Here is a 19723-nt window from a genome sequence, read left to right as displayed (position 1 = left end):
ATGCTGTTATTGGTGCTGCTTTTATTGGTGCTGCTTTTATTGGTGCTGCTATTATTGCTGCTGCTGCTGTTATTGGTGCTGCTTTTATTGGTGCTGCTGCTGATTCTGTTATTGCTGCTGCTGTTATTATTGCTGATGCTGTTATTGCTGCTGCTTTTATTGGTGCTGCTGATTCTATTATTGCTGCTGCTGTTATTGCTGATTCTATTATTGCTGCTGCTGTTATTGCTGATGCTGTTATTGCTGCTGCTGTTATTGCTGATGCTGCTGTTATTGGTGCTGCTTTTATTGGTGCTGCTGTTATTGCTGCTGCTGATTCTGTTATTGCTGCTGCTGTTATTATTGCTGATGCTGTTATTGCTGCTGCTTTTATTGCTGCTGCTGTTATTGCTGATGCTGTTATTGCTGCTGCTGTTATTGCTGCTGCTCCTATTATTGTTGCTGCTGTTATTGCTGATGCTGTTATTGCTGCTGCTGTTATTGCTGATGCTGCTGTTATTGCTGATGCTGTTATTGGTGCTGCTTTTATTGGTGCTGCTTTTATTGGTGCTGCTATTATTGCTGCTGCTGTTATTGTGCTGCTTTTATTGGTGCTGCTGTTATTGCTGCTGCTGATTCTGTTATTGCTGCTGCTGTTATTATTGCTGATGCTGTTATTGCTGCTGCTTTTATTGGTGCTGCTGTTATTGCTGCGGCTGTTATTGCTGCTGCTCCTATTATTGTTGCTGCTGTTATTGCTGATGCTGTTATTGCTGCTGCTTTTATTGGTGCTGCTGATTCTATTATTGCTGCTGCTGTTATTGCTGATGCTGTTATTGCTGCTGCTTTTATTGGTGCTGCTGATTCTGTTATTGCTGCTGCTGCTATTATTGCTGCTGCTATTATTGCTGCTGCTGTTATTGCTGCTGCTTTTATTGGTGCTGCTGATTCTGTTATTGCTGCTGCTGCTATTATTGCTGCTGCTATTATTGCTGCTGCTGTTATTGCTGCTGCTTTTATTGGTGCTGCTGATTCTATTATTGCTGCTGCTGTTATTGCTGATGCTGTTATTGCTGCTGCTTTTATTGGTGCTGCTGATTCTGTTATTGCTGCTGCTGCTATTATTGCTGCTGCTATTATTGCTGCTGCTGTTATTGCTGCTGCTTTTATTGGTGCTGCTGATTCTATTATTGCTGCTGCTGTTATTGCTGATGCTGTTATTGCTGCTGCTGTTATTGCTGATGCTGTTATTGCTGCGGCTGTTATTGCTGCTGCTCCTATTACTGTTGCTGCTGTTATTGCTGATGCTGTTATTGCTGCTGCTTTTATTGGTGCTGCTGATTCTATTATTGCTGCTGCTGTTATTGCTGATGCTGTTATTGCTGCTGCTGTTATTGCTGCTGCTGATTCTGTTATTGCTGCTGCTGCTATTATTGCTGCTGCTGTTATTATTGCTGATGCTGTTATTGCTGCTGCTTTTATTGGTGCTGCTGATTCTATTATTGCTGCTGCTGTTATTGCTGATGCTGTTATTGCTGCTGCTGATTCTGTTATTGCTGCTGCTGTTATTATTGCTGATGCTGTTATTGCTGCTGCTTTTATTGGTGCTGCTGATTCTATTATTGCTGCTGCTGTTATTGCTGATGCTGTTATTGCTGCTGCTTTTATTGGTGCTGCTGATTCTATTATTGCTGCTGCTATTATTGCTGCTGCTGTTATTGCTGCTGCTTTATTGGTGCTGCTGATTCTATTATTGCTGCTGCTATTATTGCTGCTGCTGTTATTGCTGCTGCTTTTATTGTGCTGCTGATTCTATTATTGCTGCTGCTGTTATTGCTGATGCTGTTATTGCTGATGTTGTTATTGCTGATGCTGTTATTGCTGCGGCTGTTATTGCTGCTGCTCCTATTATTGTTGCTGCTGTTATTGCTGATGCTGTTATTGCTGCTGCTGCTGTTATTGCTGCTGCTGCTGTTATTGCTGCTGCTGTTATTGGTGCTGCTTTTATTGGTGCTGCTATTATTGCTGCTGCTTTATTGGTGCTGCTTTTATTGGTGCTGCTGTTATTGCTGCTGCTGATTCTGTTATTGCTGCTGCTGTTATTATTGCTGATGCTGTTATTGCTGCTGCTTTTATTGGTGCTGCTGATTCTATTATTGCTGCTGCTTTTATTGGTGCTGCTGATTCTATTATTGCTGCTGCTGTTATTGCTGCTGCTCCTATTATTGTTGCTGCTGTTATTGCTGATGCTGTTATTGCTGCTGCTGTTATTGCTGATGCTGCTGTTATTGCTGATGCTGTTATTGGTGCTGCTTTTATTGGTGCTGCTTTTATTGGTGCTGCTATTATTGCTGCTGCTGCTGTTATTGGTGCTGCTTTTATTGGTGCTGCTGCTGATTCTGTTATTGCTGCTGCTGTTATTATTGCTGATGCTGTTATTGCTGCTGCTTTTATTGGTGCTGCTGATTCTATTATTGCTGCTGCTGTTATTGCTGATTCTATTATTGCTGCTGCTGTTATTGCTGATGCTGTTATTGCTGCTGCTGTTATTGCTGATGCTGCTGTTATTGGTGCTGCTTTTATTGGTGCTGCTGTTATTGCTGCTGCTGATTCTGTTATTGCTGCTGCTGTTATTATTGCTGATGCTGTTATTGCTGCTGCTTTTATTGCTGCTGCTGTTATTGCTGATGCTGTTATTGCTGCTGCTGTTATTGCTGCTGCTCCTATTATTGTTGCTGCTGTTATTGCTGATGCTGTTATTGCTGCTGCTGTTATTGCTGATGCTGCTGTTATTGCTGATGCTGTTATTGGTGCTGCTTTTATTGGTGCTGCTTTTATTGGTGCTGCTATTATTGCTGCTGCTGTTATTGGTGCTGCTTTTATTGGTGCTGCTGTTATTGCTGCTGCTGATTCTGTTATTGCTGCTGCTGTTATTATTGCTGATGCTGTTATTGCTGCTGCTTTTATTGGTGCTGCTGATTCTATTATTGCTGCTGCTGTTATTGCTGATTCTATTATTGCTGCTGCTGTTATTGCTGATGCTGTTATTGCTGCTGCTGTCATTGCTGCTGCTCCTATTATTGTTGCTGCTGTTATTGCTGATGCTGTTATTGCTGCTGCTGTTATTGCTGATGCTGTTATTGGTGCTGCTTTTATTGGTGCTGCTATTATTGCTGCTGCTGTTATTGGTGCTGCTTTTATTGGTGCTGCTATTATTGGTGCTGCTGATTCTGTTATTGCTGCTGCTGCTATTATTGCTGATGCTGTTATTGCTGCTGCTGCTGTTATTGCTGATGCTGTTATTGCTGCTGCTATTATTGCTGCTGCTGATTCTGTTATTGCTGCTGCTGCTTTTATTGGTGCTGCTATTATTGGTGCTGCTATTATTGCTGCTGCTGTTATTGGTGCTGCTTTTATTGGTGCTGCTTTTATTGGTGCTGCTATTATTGCTGCTGCTGTTATTGGTGCTGCTTTTATTGGTGCTGCTATTATTGCTGCTGCTGTTATTGGTGCTGCTTTTATTGCTGCTGCTGTTATTGGTGCTGCTTTTATTGGTGCTGCTTTTATTGGTGCTGCTGTTATTGGTGCTGCTTTTATTGGTGCTGCTTTTATTGGTGCTGCTATTATTGCTGCTGCTGTTATTGGTGCTGCTTTTATTGGTGCTGCTTTTATTGGTGCTGCTATTATTGCTGCTGCTGTTATTGGTGCTGCTTTTATTGGTGCTGCTATTATTGCTGCTGCTGTTATTGGTGCTGCTTTTATTGGTGCTGCTTTTATTGGTGCTGCTTTTATTGGTGCTGCTATTATTGCTGCTGCTGTTATTGGTGCTGCTGTTATTGCTGCTGCTGTTATTGGTGCTGCTTTTATTGGTGCTGCTTTTATTGGTGCTGCTATTATTGCTGCTGCTATTATTGCTGCTGCTGTTATTGGTGCTGCTTTTATTGGTGCTGCTTTTATTGGTGCTGCTGTTATTGCTGCTGCTGTTATTGGTGCTGCTTTTATTGGTGCTGCTATTATTGGTGCTGCTGTTATTGCTGCTGCTGTTATTGGTGCTGCTTTTATTGGTGCTGCTATTATTGGTGCTGCTGTTATTGGTGCTGCTGTTATTGGTGCTGCTTTTATTGGTGCTGGTTTTATTGCTGCTGCTATTATTGCTGCTGCTGTTATTGCTGCTGCTGTTATTGCTGCTGCTATTATTGCTGCTGCTGTTATTGGTGCTGCTGTTATTGGTGCTGCTTTTAATGGTGCTGCTTTTATTGGTGCTGCTATTATTGCTGCTGCTGTTATTGCTGCTGCTGTTATTGCTGCTGCTGTTATTGGTGCTGCTTTTATTGGTGCTGCTTTTATTGGTGCTGCTATTATTGCTGCTGCTGTTATTGGTGCTGCTTTTATTGGTGCTGCTATTATTGCTGCTGCTGTTATTGGTGCTGCTTTTATTGGTGCTGCTATTATTGGTGCTGCTATTATTGCTGCTGCTGTTATTGGTGCTGCTTTTATTGGTGCTGCTATTATTGCTGCTGCTGCTATTATTGCTGCTGCTGTTATTGCTGCTGCTGTTATTGCTGCTGCTATTATTGCTGCTGCTTTTATTGGTGCTGCTGATTCTGTTATTGCTGCTGAGGGATGGTAGTACCCACCCCACCTACAACGTCACCATGGCTCACCCCGATCAGCCTGATAGTGGCGTTACAGCAATCAAAAGTATGTAATGGCTAATAATTCATAAACTGGTGAAATTTTGGGGTATTTTGGATTTTTAAAAAAACCTATGTTTGCAAACTAGTCCTTTCGGTTCATATCCGTGACGGGATGCCAAAATGTTAGATGTGGGCGGGGCCACTTTTACAAAAATGGCTATATTTTTTTTTTCACCACGTGTATGGGGTCAATCTTTGGTTACAAGAAAATTCATGAAATTACATGAGCACATGTAGCATATTATTTTAAAGAAGCAAGCCAACTTTTATGGAGATCGGACCATAGGCAGCGCTATAACTGTTAAAAAGCTTTAAAACCCACATATTTCCTTACTAAATTGCCAGTATTGGCTGTAAATGGCCCTTTCTATCTCTGATCTAGGTGGTTACGGGCTTAATAAATGAAACATAATACCTTTTCATGTATGTGCTTAAAGGCCTTAAAGTGCTTGAACCTGAGCTTCAGCGGGTGAATCGAGGATTCAGGACTACAAACCAACAACAGGCTGTCGTCATTCTGCAACGTCATGCGTGAAAGATAAACCTGAGCGGATTGAGTCGCAGCGAAATATGATCACAGCTTATTGTTCCTGCTACCAGCAATTTCTTTTACAAACTTTACAAAGAGCCACAAACAAATGAAATACAGGTTTGTGAAGATTTACTAAAAGCATGAACACTTCACAATAATGTCCGATTAGTTATTATGCATTAACTAACAATGAGCAATACAATTGTTCCAGTATTTATTAATCTTTGTTAATGTTATTTAATAAAAATACAACTGTTTATTGTTAGTTCATAAGCTTTTGATTTTAATAATGTATTAGTAAATGTTGAGATTAACATTAACTAAGATTACTAAATGCTTTAGAAGTATTTTTCATTGTTAGTTCATGTCAACTAATGCAGTGAAGTAATGTTACCCAATCAAACCTTATTGTGAAGTATTAGCAAGCAATCTAAACATGTTTCTAATTGATTTAGACCAGTGTTTGTGCATTTCTTCATCATCGAGTCGATATCTAGTCATTCAGGGTCCCAAACTGACGGTGAGAGGAAGCAGTCCTTAAGTGAGTTTACTACATAAAAATGTTGTCTATTGGCATTAAAAGTGGAATAGTCCAATAAAACATGTTTAATGGAAAGATCCTGCAGAACACACATAGAGGTGCATCTTCGCCTTTAAGCATAAAGGCATGAGTCATGATCCTCCAGATGATCACATGATCTGCAGCGACTCACAAACGCCGGGCGTTCTTCACCATCCCACTGCATCCAAAACTGGAAAAACCTGCCTCCCCTCATATAAACAAAGACTCATATCAGGAGATACGACCGTCCCACACACTTTACTACTGCCGGTTACACAGATGAAGAGGTTAACACTGACTAAACCTTCAGAAAAACATGTTCATCCACATCAGGAGCTCAAACCATCATGATTTCGTGTTTGTTGCTTCACCAATGATGTGTTTCTTCTCAATCATTCTCAGCTCTCTCTAACTAAACCCATTTAAACTGTCAAACTAATCGACTCTAACAGCTTCCCATCATGCCCTTGTTCTCGTCTGTTTTTTCTGCCTTGTGCGCATCAGAATGAAAGTGAAAAAAAGTGAAAGTGAAATGTATAATTCAAGATAGATGGTGCATGTAAAAATTATTTATTTAGGACAAGCAGACGACTACAGCGAGCTCATCAGCAGATCTGACCAATCACAAGTGCATAGTGACCATAATAGAGTGCATTAGTTCCCGCCCACTTTTTCAGCGCCGTTGGTTCATTTCATTCATTTCTCCCATAGGGATTTTTAAAAAGTCTTTGTTAAAGCGTTAGAAGCCACGAACCAAGCCAACCAGCTAAGAGGAGAATGACAACACCACAATCTTTGATTTGAAAAAAAAAAAGAATTTGGAAAAAAAATCTGTGAATTTAATGGCTTTAGTGAGAGAAAGAACTACAATCCCATGAAGCATTGAGAACAGCATAATCAAATTAAAAACTATATATTTTAAGTTTATGCAAAATATGCATATATATTCAAAAAGTATTTAGAGTCAATCTCGATTAAATTTGCGGTGATTCATGGGAGTGGACGGAGCTAAAAGGCTCTTTTGGCACTTTTTGCTTGTTTTGACCCTCTGATTGGTGGAATTTTATGTGCAGCATCATGGGTAATGTAGTTTTTCACCACAAATCTCCTTGTTAAAGACACTATTGATTAACAACCTCGGCGCTAGTAGGGCTTATTGTTAAAAAATCAATTTCCCTATGGAGAAAAGAATGTTTTTGAGTTTTGACATGTGTAATCGGATTGTTATGTATAGATTATAGCATATACTGCAGATTTGCTGCATTGATCCTGATAATGAGCATTAATGAAGTCCATTCACAGTCGTTCAGTGCCGTTGTGAAGCTCCTGCTCTGTGTTTACATGCACTTCCTGTTCCACTGAAACAGGCGTATCTGTGAAGGGAATCTGAATTTGGGGAATCAGAACATTGTCTTAAATATTGTGCATTTTTGTTTATTTATCTTGTAATTTGTTTATTTGTTTTTATTTTATTATTGACTGTTTACTTGTCTCTTATGAAATGATTGAACTTTATATTATTTAGGCTTACAGATTTTGTCTTGGTATATCGAGAACGATGAAATTTCACTGGTATCTAAAATGGTGGTGTCTTCTGTTTGTAAGCTTCTCTATGACAACGTACATGACAGGCTGCTTCTCGGCTTTTGCCTTGATTCTCAACATGACCGCGGACACTGCCTCCTAGTGGTCAGCATGCACATCGACAAATGAAATCGTCGTATAAATGAAAACAGGCACAGCCTATGGCACAGAGGCTCTGGCGTAGGACAGACGCAGAAGTATAAATCAGCCTTTTAGCATTGAGATCTGCTATATTATTAAAGGCACAGCTGATTGTGACATTTATTACAATTATTATAAAGTTATTTAAAAGTACTTTAATTATTTAAATTAAAAGGTTTATATATATATATATATATATATATATATATATATATATATATATATATATATATATATATATATATATAAAGCCAAATAAATGTTAAAAATAATGACTTTCAATTATACTGTAATAATGTTGAATCTCGCTTAATTATAGAAAAATATGAGATTATTTAATGCGTTGTGTTCATTTGCACTGGTGTTGTGCACTTCACTCACCCTCCTGCAGGGCGGCGGCAGCGGCGCGTGTGGACGGATGCAGTGCCGCAGTGACCGTCGTCCAGTGCAACGTCAGCAGCAGAAAGCACAGCATCACGCGTCTGTCACACCAGAGCACTGCAACACAAAGACACACACATGTCAGATACACACTTCACTGCAAAACCCTGAGACACACACACACACACACACACAAGAGTCTCCTCTCTTGGTAAGAGTCATGAGACGCATCACAGGACACAGTCGTCCGTCGCCTGTAGCCACATTAACACACATTAAGCACATTCAGTTGGAAAGGAGGAAAAAAAGACATAAAGTGCCCTCAGGATGCTATTTTAAAGGTTTCTAATGTTGTTTTTCAGTCTCCTACGACAGGGTCACACTCATGCAAAGCTAAAAACACTTTAATTCTCTCATAATATCCACTGCAGCATCAGCTCTTTTCTGAAACGCTTCGATCAAAGATTCTGTCTCTCTAAACTCTGCCTTTCTGAGAGCTGCTCTGCAAATGATTGGTTAGATGGCCCAGTCTGCTGTGATTGGTCGGAAATCAAACGCTCATTATCATATCTGAATCTAAGCTCTTGATTCACAGTGATACGAACAGTAACGATGGCGTCGGTTTTACGGGATCAGAAACATGGACAGCATACATGACAATGACAAGTATTGACAGACTCTTTGGACATGACATAGCTGGCATGGATGACCTCACTGGACAGGAGCAAGGAAAGTTCATAAACGGCCTCAGTGGCCATAACTTTGGGCATTAATGGTTCATGGATGGCCTCTGTGGCTCTACTTGGTCCTTCAACTTTTTATGCATGGCCTCCTTGGCTGTAAAATAGTTCTCAGGAAGCATAGTGTGAGCTGTGGTGGACAACACCACCTCAGGGGGCACAGTAGTGGACACTGGTCACTACCAGAAGCACCGTCGACAGTGGGATGACCTCCAGAACCAACGGACATTGACAGTCTCTAGGAAACACCCATGATGTAAGGCAACTCTGGCATTGCGGCCATGATGTAAGGCGACTCTGGCATAGCGGCCATGATGTTAGGCGACTCTGGCATGGCGGCCATGATGTAAGGGGACTCTGGCATGGCGGCCATGATGTAAGGCGACTCTGGCGTGGCGGCCATGATGTAAGGGGACTCTGGCGTGGCGGCCATGATGTAAGGGGACTCTGGCATGGCGGCCATGATGTTAGGCGACTCTGGCATGGCGGCCATGATGTTAGGCGACTCTGGCGTGGCGGCCATGATGTAAGGCGACTCTGGCGTGGCGGCCATGATGTAAGGGGACTCTGGCATGGCGGCCATGATGTTAGGCGACTCTGGCATGGCGGCCATGATGTAAGGCGACTCTGGCATGGCGGCCATGATGTTAGGCGACTCTGGCATGGCGGCCATGATGTAAGGGGACTCTGACATGGCGGCCATGATGTAAGGCGACTCTGGCATGGCGGCCATGATGTAAGGCGACTCTGGCACGGCGGCCATGATGTTAGGCGACTCTGGCACGGCGGCCATGATGTAAGGGGACTCTGACACGGCGGCCATGATGTAAGGGGACTCTGGCATGGCGGCCATGATGTAAGGGGACTCTGGCATGGCGGCCATGATGTAAGGCGGCTCTGGCGTGGCGGCCATGATGTAAGGCGACTCTGGCATGGCGGCCATGATGTTAGGCGACTCTGGCATGGCGGCCATGATGTTAGGCGACTCTGGCATGGCGGCCATGATGTAAGGGGACTCTGGCATGGCGGCCATGATGTAAGGCGGCTCTGGCGTGGCGGCCATGATGTAAGGCGACTCTGGCATGGCGGCCATGATGTTAGGCGACTCTGGCATGGCGGCCATGATGTAAGGGGACTCTGGCATGGCGGCCATGATGTAAGGGGACTCTGGCATGGCGGCCATGATGTTAGGCGACTCTGGCATGGCGGCCATGATGTAAGGGACTCTGGCATGGCGGCCATGATGTAAGGGGACTCTGGCATGGCGGCCATGATGTTAGGCGACTCTGGCGTGGCGGCCATGATGTAAGGGGACTCTGGCATGGCGGCCATGATGTAAGGGGACTCTGGCATGGCGGCCATGATGTAAGGCGGCTCTGGCATGGCGGCCATGATGTAAGGGGACTCTGACATGGCGGCCATGATGTAAGGGGACTCTGGCGTGGCGGCCATGATGTAAGGGGACTCTGGCATGGCGGCCATGATGTTAGGCGACTCTGGCGTGGCGGCCATGATGTAAGGGGACTCTGGCATGGCGGCCATGATGTAAGGGGACTCTGGCATGGCGGCCATGATGTTAGGCGACTCTGGCGTGGCGGCCATGATGTAAGGGGACTCTGGCATGGCGGCCATGATGTAAGGGGACTCTGGCATGGCGGCCATGATGTAAGGGGACTCTGGCATGGCGGCCATGATGTAAGGGGACTCTGGCATGGCGGCCATGATGTAAGGGGACTCTGGCATGGCGGCCATGATGTTAGGCGACTCTGGCGTGGCGGCCATGATGTAAGGGGACTCTGGCATGGCGGCCATGATGTAAGGCGACTCTGGCATGGCGGCCATGATGTAAGGCGGCTCTGACATGGCGGCCATGATGTAAGGGGACTCTGGCATGGCGGCCATGATGTAAGGGGACTCTGGCATGGCGGCCATGATGTAAGGGGACTCTGGCATGGCGGCCATGATGTAAGGGGACTCTGGCATGGCGGCCATGATGTAAGGGGACTCTGGCATGGCGGCCATGATGTTAGGCGACTCTGGCGTGGCGGCCATGATGTAAGGGGACTCTGGCATGGCGGCCATGATGTAAGGCGACTCTGGCATGGCGGCCATGATGTAAGGCGGCTCTGACATGGCGGCCATGATGTGGCGAGGCTCATGGAAACTTGTGAATAATGCCTCTTTCTGCAGTCAAGTTTTCAGTCACATCAGATCATGTTGACTGAAGAAACCCATTTAATCAGAAGATTAAAAAGAAAGAACAAGAAACATTTGCTTAGTGACTGTAATCTCACAAAATAAGCTCTTTTCCTCGAAAGACCAAAGTTTGATCTAATAACGTTACACAAAAGCAGAATGACGACATGCTTCTGTTATAAAAGCGTCTTTAACTCATTAAGTCCTGTAATGAAAGCCGTGATTGTGCTGAATGAGCCGTGTTCTTGTGTGTCCGGTGAGGGATGATGGGATTGATGATGCTGTCGCCACAACCGTCCATTTATTCTGTTTCTGTCTCCCTAAGAACTCCAATAATCCCAGACAGACGAACATGAAGAGCTTCAGAAGTGAAAAACACCTTTATTTCTCTCAAAGCTCCATGTGAAGCTCCACACATGCATTAGTACTAAAGCTTTTCCAATATCTGGAGGAGCTTAAGAGCTTAAAAAGAACAGCAAGAATAAGAGATTTACCCTCCGCCGCTATTGTCACGGATTAAACCGGCAGGACGGATCATCTTTATTTGTCTCTGATCAATCGAGGGAGAGATACTGACATTAGTCCTGACGCTATCGACTGACCGACAGGATTCAGTATCGGCCCATAATCACGCGCTGTCAGTGCAATTCAAATAGAATAATTACTTTTATAATGAATTTCCATCCCATCTTGTCCATGAAGAATGAAGATTACGAATGACTCTCTGTGGTTTCAGGCACTAATCTGAGCAGGAACAGGGTCAGACGGCCAGATCGGGGCACGCACGCTCACTGACGACCTCTTATTAGGTCACTTCAGCCGACGACAAACGGCCAGATGGGCATCTAGAGTCCAGCTCTGAGTTAATTAGCTGCTAAATAAGCTGCTTTTGTCTGCTGTGGGTCAAGATGACAAAAACTAACACATCGTATTTACACACACAGACACAAACCGTTTGCACTGAATCACAGTAAACCAGCGGCAGACGTCCGAATTGAATCTCAGGGATCTATAAAGATTTCTTTCTGTTTACAGTAAGTACAAATAGCAACAAATAACGCTTGAAATAGCAGGTGCAAATGGCGATAGATGATACACAAACAGAAGTGATGTGTATTAGTGCTTCAGTGGTGGGCGCAGTCAATGAAAAGGGCTTGTTGACTGTGTGATTTCACTGCCGTAAGTGTGCATTGAGGACACGAGTGCTTATCTTCCTCTGAAACAGCTACAAGTTCTGAGAAAAACTATAAACTCCACACACGACGAGCGCCGGCAAACAAACACACACTTCAGAATGCAGTCAAACAAGCACGTTATTCCTCTAGTCACTGTGGATTAACACTGAATAAACTAACCTTAACTAAACCCAACCTAACAGTTTTCAGAAGATTCTCCAGCAGAGGACACATTTCTGCCGCCGCACGTTACCGTTAAATCATATTACTCAAATAACAGAGACAGATCTTCAGACGGAGGCGTCGGAGAGAGTAATAAAGACAGACACCGGCTGTAAATGGCAGTGATATTAATATGGACTTCAGCCCGACTTCAGATCGTAAAGCTTCACATGAGACGGACGGTCAGCGTCACGTTTAAGTGCAATACTGACTGCATGTGAGCACTAAAGCCGGTTCTGATCTGCTTTGCCCCTAATTGTCTTTGAGCTTTGGGTCACTAGGACAACATCTGACATGGGAAATCAACCCAACAAACTCATTAAACACATGCATGCGCTTGAGGACACGGACCTGCGCTGAAACCACAACAAGACCAGTGTCTTACAGCTGAAAACACAGTGATGAGAATCTCATAGATAGACAGTTTCCCACAGACACTGGCAGGTTCATTCCCAAACACTGTACGGAAACTAAAAACACAACTGTAAATTATTGAATCTGTCGGTTTTCTGCCTCGAGGCACGAGACTTACACAACGGCAGGAGGAGAAGAAAGAGCAGTAATTACTTGTGCTTCATCCTGTCGGATCACAAATGGAGTTCAGTGTTCTCGAAGGCGACGGTAAACATGGAATACGTTTTAAAATCCAAGCGATCCATGAGTAAATAACAGGATTGGTGACAAACATCCAGTGCGAGGAACAGAAAACATTTAGATTGATGATGTAAATGTTTATTTATGATTTTTTAATGGCTTAAAAAAAACATAAAAACATAAAAAAAAAAAAAATAAATAACTATTCAAGACATTTATGAATAAAATTCATTCAGATGATGATGCTTTAAAAAGTTATCAGTTACACAATAAATTATCTCTGAAATAAAAAAGTTTGCTCTTAAAACTATGCAGTAAAAGTTTCCAGATGAAACTAAACTAAACCTGCTTTACTTGGATAATATCTGTGATTCTGCTTTGAAACTGTTTTTTTCTCGTTCAGTTTCTTGCGTGATATGCATAATCTGATCGTATGTTTCAATGTGACACATAGAAGAAATATTACTATATTAAAGTACTAACTGTACGAACTACACCATCTCAAAGATAGAGCATGATGCAAAACTGGGGATTTAATACAGTAATAATTAATAATAAATAAAAAAAACAGGATATCTTCTAAAACTAAGAGTCAAATATTATTATTTTTCACTGAAAGCAAATTAAAAACATTGACCCAAAATTTAGAGGTTAAATCAAAGTAGTAAAAAAGGAAGAACGAACTGAAAACTGTTCTGTGAAATTATATTCTGTAACCTAAACATGACTTTGTCTCTTTAACCTCGGTGTGTTAAAGACGCCTCAAAGACGACAGCACTGTGATTACAAATCAATTTATGAAACTTCACTTTAATGAACCCTTCCTGAGTGCATCAGTTTCTTTTAAAAGGAGACGTACTGACCCCAAAGGTCTGAATGGTGGTGTAAATATAATAAGAGGCCTAATTAGACGACACCTGATCTGAAGGGTTTGAACCGCTGCTGTAAACAGTAAAACGCCTCACTTTCGGTCATTCACAGTAGCGTGTGCCGCTGTCGTGTCGTGCCGTGTGCAGCTGACGTGCCGTGCTGCTCATGTGTGTTACTGAAGAAGATATTTCACAGGTGACACGATGGAACAACCCGGATCCTCACACCATATCAGATGACAGCAGCTCACAAACAGACTCGAGCGCTCAGGAAACTGAACCAGACCGAAACCCGTCAGACCAGATTCACTCGCGCTCATCACCGCAAACAACCTCACCGTGGGATTTTACAACATCCTGCATGAAATATGATGGAGAGGGAATGATTTTGTGAGGGAGAACACTAGAATGCATGAAGGGCAAATTCATTAATTCATTCAAAAACATTTTTGTTAATAATAATATTTATTTTCTTGAAACTTTATGGATTGTGCTGTAGTGACGTTTTTGCTGTGTGTCTGAATATTTATATCTCCATAATATATAGTAGGATTGTGAAGTTCACAGTACGTTAGGGAAAAAATGATCCGGATGACCTTCTACTTCTGCCACGACTCTGAAGTTCACATCCAATGGACATCAAAAGGACACAACTATAATGTGACATAATTTGCAATTATACAAGGAAAGTGGACAAATAAACATGTTTGATATCTTAAAACATTTCTGTATCATCAATATTTCATTAACTGGACTCCTTATGCATTAGTGTAGGTTTTTGGTTCCTGCATTCTAGGGTTAAAGTGCGAAACCTAATGTGATCAGTTTTTAATCTAATTAATCGCACATCAAATTTGGCTGAGAAAAGATCATTTAAAATCATTATTGAGTTAATTGAGAAATGCATCAAATAGACGTTACAAAAAGTAGCTTTAGTGTGATATTACTCAACTATATCATGATATAAATATGAGACAAAAACTCATCCAGGGTCATTTTTGCCCTGATATCTTGAATTTTTGGGTCATTCTAACTGAATTCTACAGGCTTCATGACTGCGATCATTTGTTAAACGATGAATGAATTAACAGTCCCTGTATCATTAATCGAACGTCACTGTCATGTAAAGACTAGTTTGTTTTTCTTTGACCACCAAATGAAGCAGAACAAATATATAATCATGTGCAAACTACCAGTCTGACCATGAAGAGCTCGAGTTATTCATGCCATGCAGAAAAAGCCAAGCAAAATCAATAGCTTTCATCCGCATTTCTCTGTTTACTGAGGCGTGAAGATCCATCAGCGGACACTGAACATCTGCATCTGGGTCAGTGAGGACTGCTGAACCACATAACACACACACACACACACACACACACTGGTATATGTGGTTTACGGGGACTCTATATAGGTGTAATGGTTCTTATACTGTACAAAATGTATATTCTCAGCCTCTCAGAAAACTTTCTGCATTTTTACATTTTCAGAAAAAAACACTGTTTAGTATGTTTTTTAAGCCATTTGGTTTATGAGAGCACATTTGTGTCTTCATGAACCACATATGCCAGAACACACACTCTCTCACACACACACACACACACACCGGACGAGTGTGTAAGACACATTAACACACGAGGGAAAGCGCAGTGTGATCTGAGCCAAACATTCAGACCTTAAGATGAGCAAAACAAACTGACCTTTAACATCCCAGTGGACGCTTGATCAACACGGCCGTAATTGGACAAACGCTAATGAAGATATCAGATACGCTGGACTAATGAAAAGTTCAACTGTGACTTCATCTCAACCCAATCAGCCGGCCGTTTCTCAGCTCATTGGATGCGTCAGCTGACATCTGTCGCCGTAACGTCATCTGATCACTGACAGTAAAACCTCCTTCACCTCTGATTCTGAAGGACGATCATAAAATCATGTTTAACAGACAAATTATCCGTGAAGAACTAAAACACCCATAATCCTGGAGAGAGATCCACCAATCAGAGCGTCCCTGACTGTTTCCATGGAAGCATGAACTGGCATCAGGTCTGAAACGCTGCCTGATTATTTTTCTTATGTGACAGAATTGAGCGTCCAAAGAAATGCCATCAGACACACGACAATCAACCCTTCAAACACTGAATCACAGCGATCATCCACCAATTACGGTCATTACGGGTGTCTGAAAACAAATATTCAACCGTTTGCAAACATTGACTGTTTTACTATGATTGTGTCTAATTCTGTATGTGCTGTAAACACACGTGTGTATATCACGTGAAGTCGAGCAGATGAACCGCAGGTCTGATTCGAGCGCTGTGTGTTCAGTCATTTTAGCACAAATTCATCTGTCACAGTTGAACTGGATCGAATAAAACAGACGCCAACAGGTCGAGTGACGCCCTCATCCTCAGAAGCATCAACAAAACGACAGCAGATGAAAGAAAACATCATGATGGCTGGCCTTATTTACAGTCACAGTGTTTTCTGAGCTGTTATTGGGGCTCAAGCCTCTGTCTGCGTTTGTACAATTCTGGTGTTGGTCGTAAAACCTGCATAATTGCATAATACTGCAAAACAATGAAACAAAATGATTATATGTGACGATCTGCACTAATTCATGGGATCAGTCTTTGGCCATGTGAGGTGTGGCGTCCGTTTGTGAACGTCGTCTGTTAGTTTCGAGTCAAACGAGGCGTGAGCCGCGCCTTCATAAGACCAACAAACTCACACACAGAGAGAGTAAAGCCACGTGATTATATTTATACGCTCGACGTTAAAGCATGTGTGTCACATGATCGCAGCACGCTCAAACTCGTCTCTGACACCAGACCTCATTTGTCTGTGCAAACATCTGAGATGAGCCTGAGGAAACATTCGTCTTCTGTCTTCCTAGATCACGCCGATCGCTCTTCACTGCAGCGCGCTAAAGTCGTGAAATCAAAATGGACATTCTTGTATTTTGTGGAATACTGCAGTTCATCAGTGCACATTATTATTGTGTTCAATTCATAATTATAATCAGAATATCTTCCTCTTGCAGCATCTCTTCTCTTCTCTGATGATGAGGGCGGGGCAACCTGTCACTCACATGAGATCCACCAATAGCAAACCACAACTATCCAATCAAAATCAAGCCCTGCCCTACTTTTGTTCGGGTCCTCCCACAAAATCGGGTCTCCCTAAGCGATCCATTGGTTCAGATTGCTTTTACTCTCTTTAGCGCCCGAATACAATTTATAATAAATAATGTTTCACTTTCAACTACGTTATAATGATGATTATGCCTGTATTAGTGAGCTTATATAATAAGTAATTAGCCTGATAACTTAGTTTATACACACATTTGCACTTATATCTCAATCATCTTTAATGTAATTATGTGTTAAATTAAGTGTTAAATGACCACCTATTTTAAATTATAAATAAAACTAATGAATGATGTTGAATTATTCACTTAATAGGTTTATTAACAGTTAATCAAGTGTAAAAAATGACTTTTAATTGGTTTTATTACGCACTAATGTGTCTTCGTACGAATTATATAGTAAGCTATGCGTATTTTAAATTAATATCATTCGTATATATTTAGGATAATCATGAATTGACAGTTTGTGGAGACCGGATGTCGAGGGAGGACCTGATTTGCCAAGACACCGTTTCATTCGGATATACGGCATAAAGATGAGACGAAAAGATGAGCACAACTTCTCTTTAAAGGTCACTGGTGGTCATGAGCGTTTGCATGTCTGGATCGCTGTGATCTCTGAGGAAACATTAGAGAGCGGCAGGTTTGGTCCCAGTCGACCAGAGAGCGATTAGTTGATTAGTGAGGTCAGCCATTTCAAATTCATAACTAAGGCATATTGATGAGAGCAGCGCTTGAGTCAGAATCCACAGATTATTCACAATATTAATATTATTAAGGTACAATCCTCTGCTATGTCTGAAATAACTATCAATTGAAAAGATGCTTTTTCAACTATAGCAGTTTTTTTGTGTTCAAAATGTTTGTAAACAGGAGGAAGATGAAGAATCTCATCTCAAGGATCTCTCGTTTTGATCAAATCTTCTCTGATATGAGCTGATGGAGAGAATAAATCACAAAAACATTTCTCTGAGAAACTGACCGACGGTGAGAGTGTCTCTATGTGAAGGTGGTTGATAAATAAGAGAAATGTTCTATCAGCTGGAAAGGAACATTTTCCTCCGTTATTTTATGTATAATAATGAGCACTGATGAATGACATGAAGAAATATGGAATATGGAGTCTATTTGGATTCCAAACTGACTTTTAAAATCCAGTTACTCAAGCAATGAGTTATGCACAAATGGGGAGAGGTTATGTGTGTGTGTGTGTGTCTCATGACAGAGGATGTGTGTGTGTGATTGGCGCTATCTGTGTCACACCAGCACATGTGTGTCCTGATCGCTTCAGCCCAAAGCAGCGACTCCCGCGCGAGGATCTTCATGTGAACTCGCGCGCGCGAGGATCGTCTCTTGATAGTGTTATCACGGAGCGCGCGTGAGGTTGTGAGGTTTGTGTGTCGGTTGTTGCTTCTAGGAAACTGAACGGCAGCGCAACCGACACACACACACACACACACACACACACACACACACACAGCTTTATTACTGAGGACTTTTCGCAGTCAATGTTAATGATATTTACTCGCCCTGCATCTCATCCTAACCCTCACACACACACACACACACACACACAAACCTGTTGACAGAAACACACGACCGATCAAAACAAGCCCTGCGTTTTTAATATATTCACTTCGCAAACTTTGATGACATATACGATCATTCATATGAGATCTGATGACGCATTCCTTCAACACAAACAAAAACATACAAATAACCAAATATAGAGAGATCGACCGAACGCGACTGTCAACAACATGCATTGTGTTTTATTTTATTTTATGTAGATTAATTAGTGCTTCGTAACAAATACAATTTATTAGCCTATTTTTATTTGGGATTACACCTCAGACAAGACAAGGACGACAATCCTCTCAATTTCCACGCAACTTTCTTAATTAATGAGACTCGAATAATCGAGCGACAGAATCTCAGAGGAAACGCGTTTATATCCGCAGATAATCAGCGCATCATGGATATTCAGCATTAGAAGAGTCAATATTTTGACACCCGAAGGAAATATCAATTAAACACGGCGAATGTCAGCTGAGATCCGTTCAAGTGCATCATAAAGTATCAAACGTCACTTTTTTAATCAGAAATGTCGCCGGTAAGTGTCTCCAAGTTCATAACGCGTCTGTTTTTCCTAGATGTTAAAGCACATTTGTTGGAAAGAGCGCCTACCTTCTTATAGATCCTGGAAAACGTTCCTGGTTTGCCTAGAAACCATAAGAGCAGCCGTGATCCTCATGCGAACCGAGACCGACACGAACGGCGGCAGTGCGCCCGGTTCCGGTGCTTTACTTCAGATGTTCAGGGAATGAAACGGTTCGTAGTTCAGAGCCGCTTCTGAGCAGCAGATCTGCTTCGCTCCACCTGATCGCACGTCATCCTGTTGCTGTCGGTGCCGCGCGCACTGCGCGCTCCTTTTCCACACAGCACTGATGATGATGTTTCGATGTCAGACTCGTTTGTCGCGCAGGTCAAGCAGATGCAATGCGACAGACATCCCGATCACACGAGCAGCTCCTCGATCATTTACACGAGCCTCTCTCGAGCTGAAACTTCATGATTCACGCAAACGCTTTTAACGCAATGTAACACCGGACACCGGGGCTAGTTGTCACATCTTAATAACCAAACAGAAAAAACCTACTTGTTTTCTCCAGCAATTTCAAACTGAGGCTATTGTTTCTGAACCGTGGTGAATTCACTTCTATAATTAATTACAATATCATAATATTCTTACATATGTGACCCTGGACCACAAAACCAGTCATAAGGGTCAGTTTTTAAAAAGAATTGAGATTTATACATCACCTAAAAGCCGAATAAATAGTCTTTCCATTGATGTGTGGTTTGTTAGGATAGAACAATATTTGGCCGAGATACAACTATTTGAA

General features: G+C 42.2%; 1 protein-coding gene across 1 annotated transcript in view; it reads right to left on the bottom strand.

The window, feature by feature from the left end:
• Nucleotides 1-19262, bottom strand: part of LOC125273048 (growth hormone receptor-like) — a 29563-nt gene extending 10301 nt beyond the window's left edge. Inside the window, exons 1-2 of the mRNA XM_048198310.1 lie at nucleotides 19005-19262; nucleotides 7877-7993 (exon numbers count right to left, since the gene is read on the bottom strand). Of these exons, the coding sequence (XP_048054267.1) occupies nucleotides 7877-7970 (94 nt within the window). The 5' untranslated portion in view covers nucleotides 7971-7993; nucleotides 19005-19262. The remainder of the gene's footprint in view (nucleotides 1-7876; nucleotides 7994-19004) is intronic.
• Between the last annotated feature and the right edge of the window lie 461 nt (nucleotides 19263-19723).

The sequence above is a fragment of the Megalobrama amblycephala genome, linkage group LG7 (genome assembly GCF_018812025.1).
Source record: "Megalobrama amblycephala isolate DHTTF-2021 linkage group LG7, ASM1881202v1, whole genome shotgun sequence".
NCBI lineage: Eukaryota > Metazoa > Chordata > Actinopteri > Cypriniformes > Xenocyprididae > Megalobrama > Megalobrama amblycephala.
The sequence above is the reverse complement of the archived record's forward strand: the minus strand, read 5'-3'. Positions and strand labels throughout refer to the sequence as shown.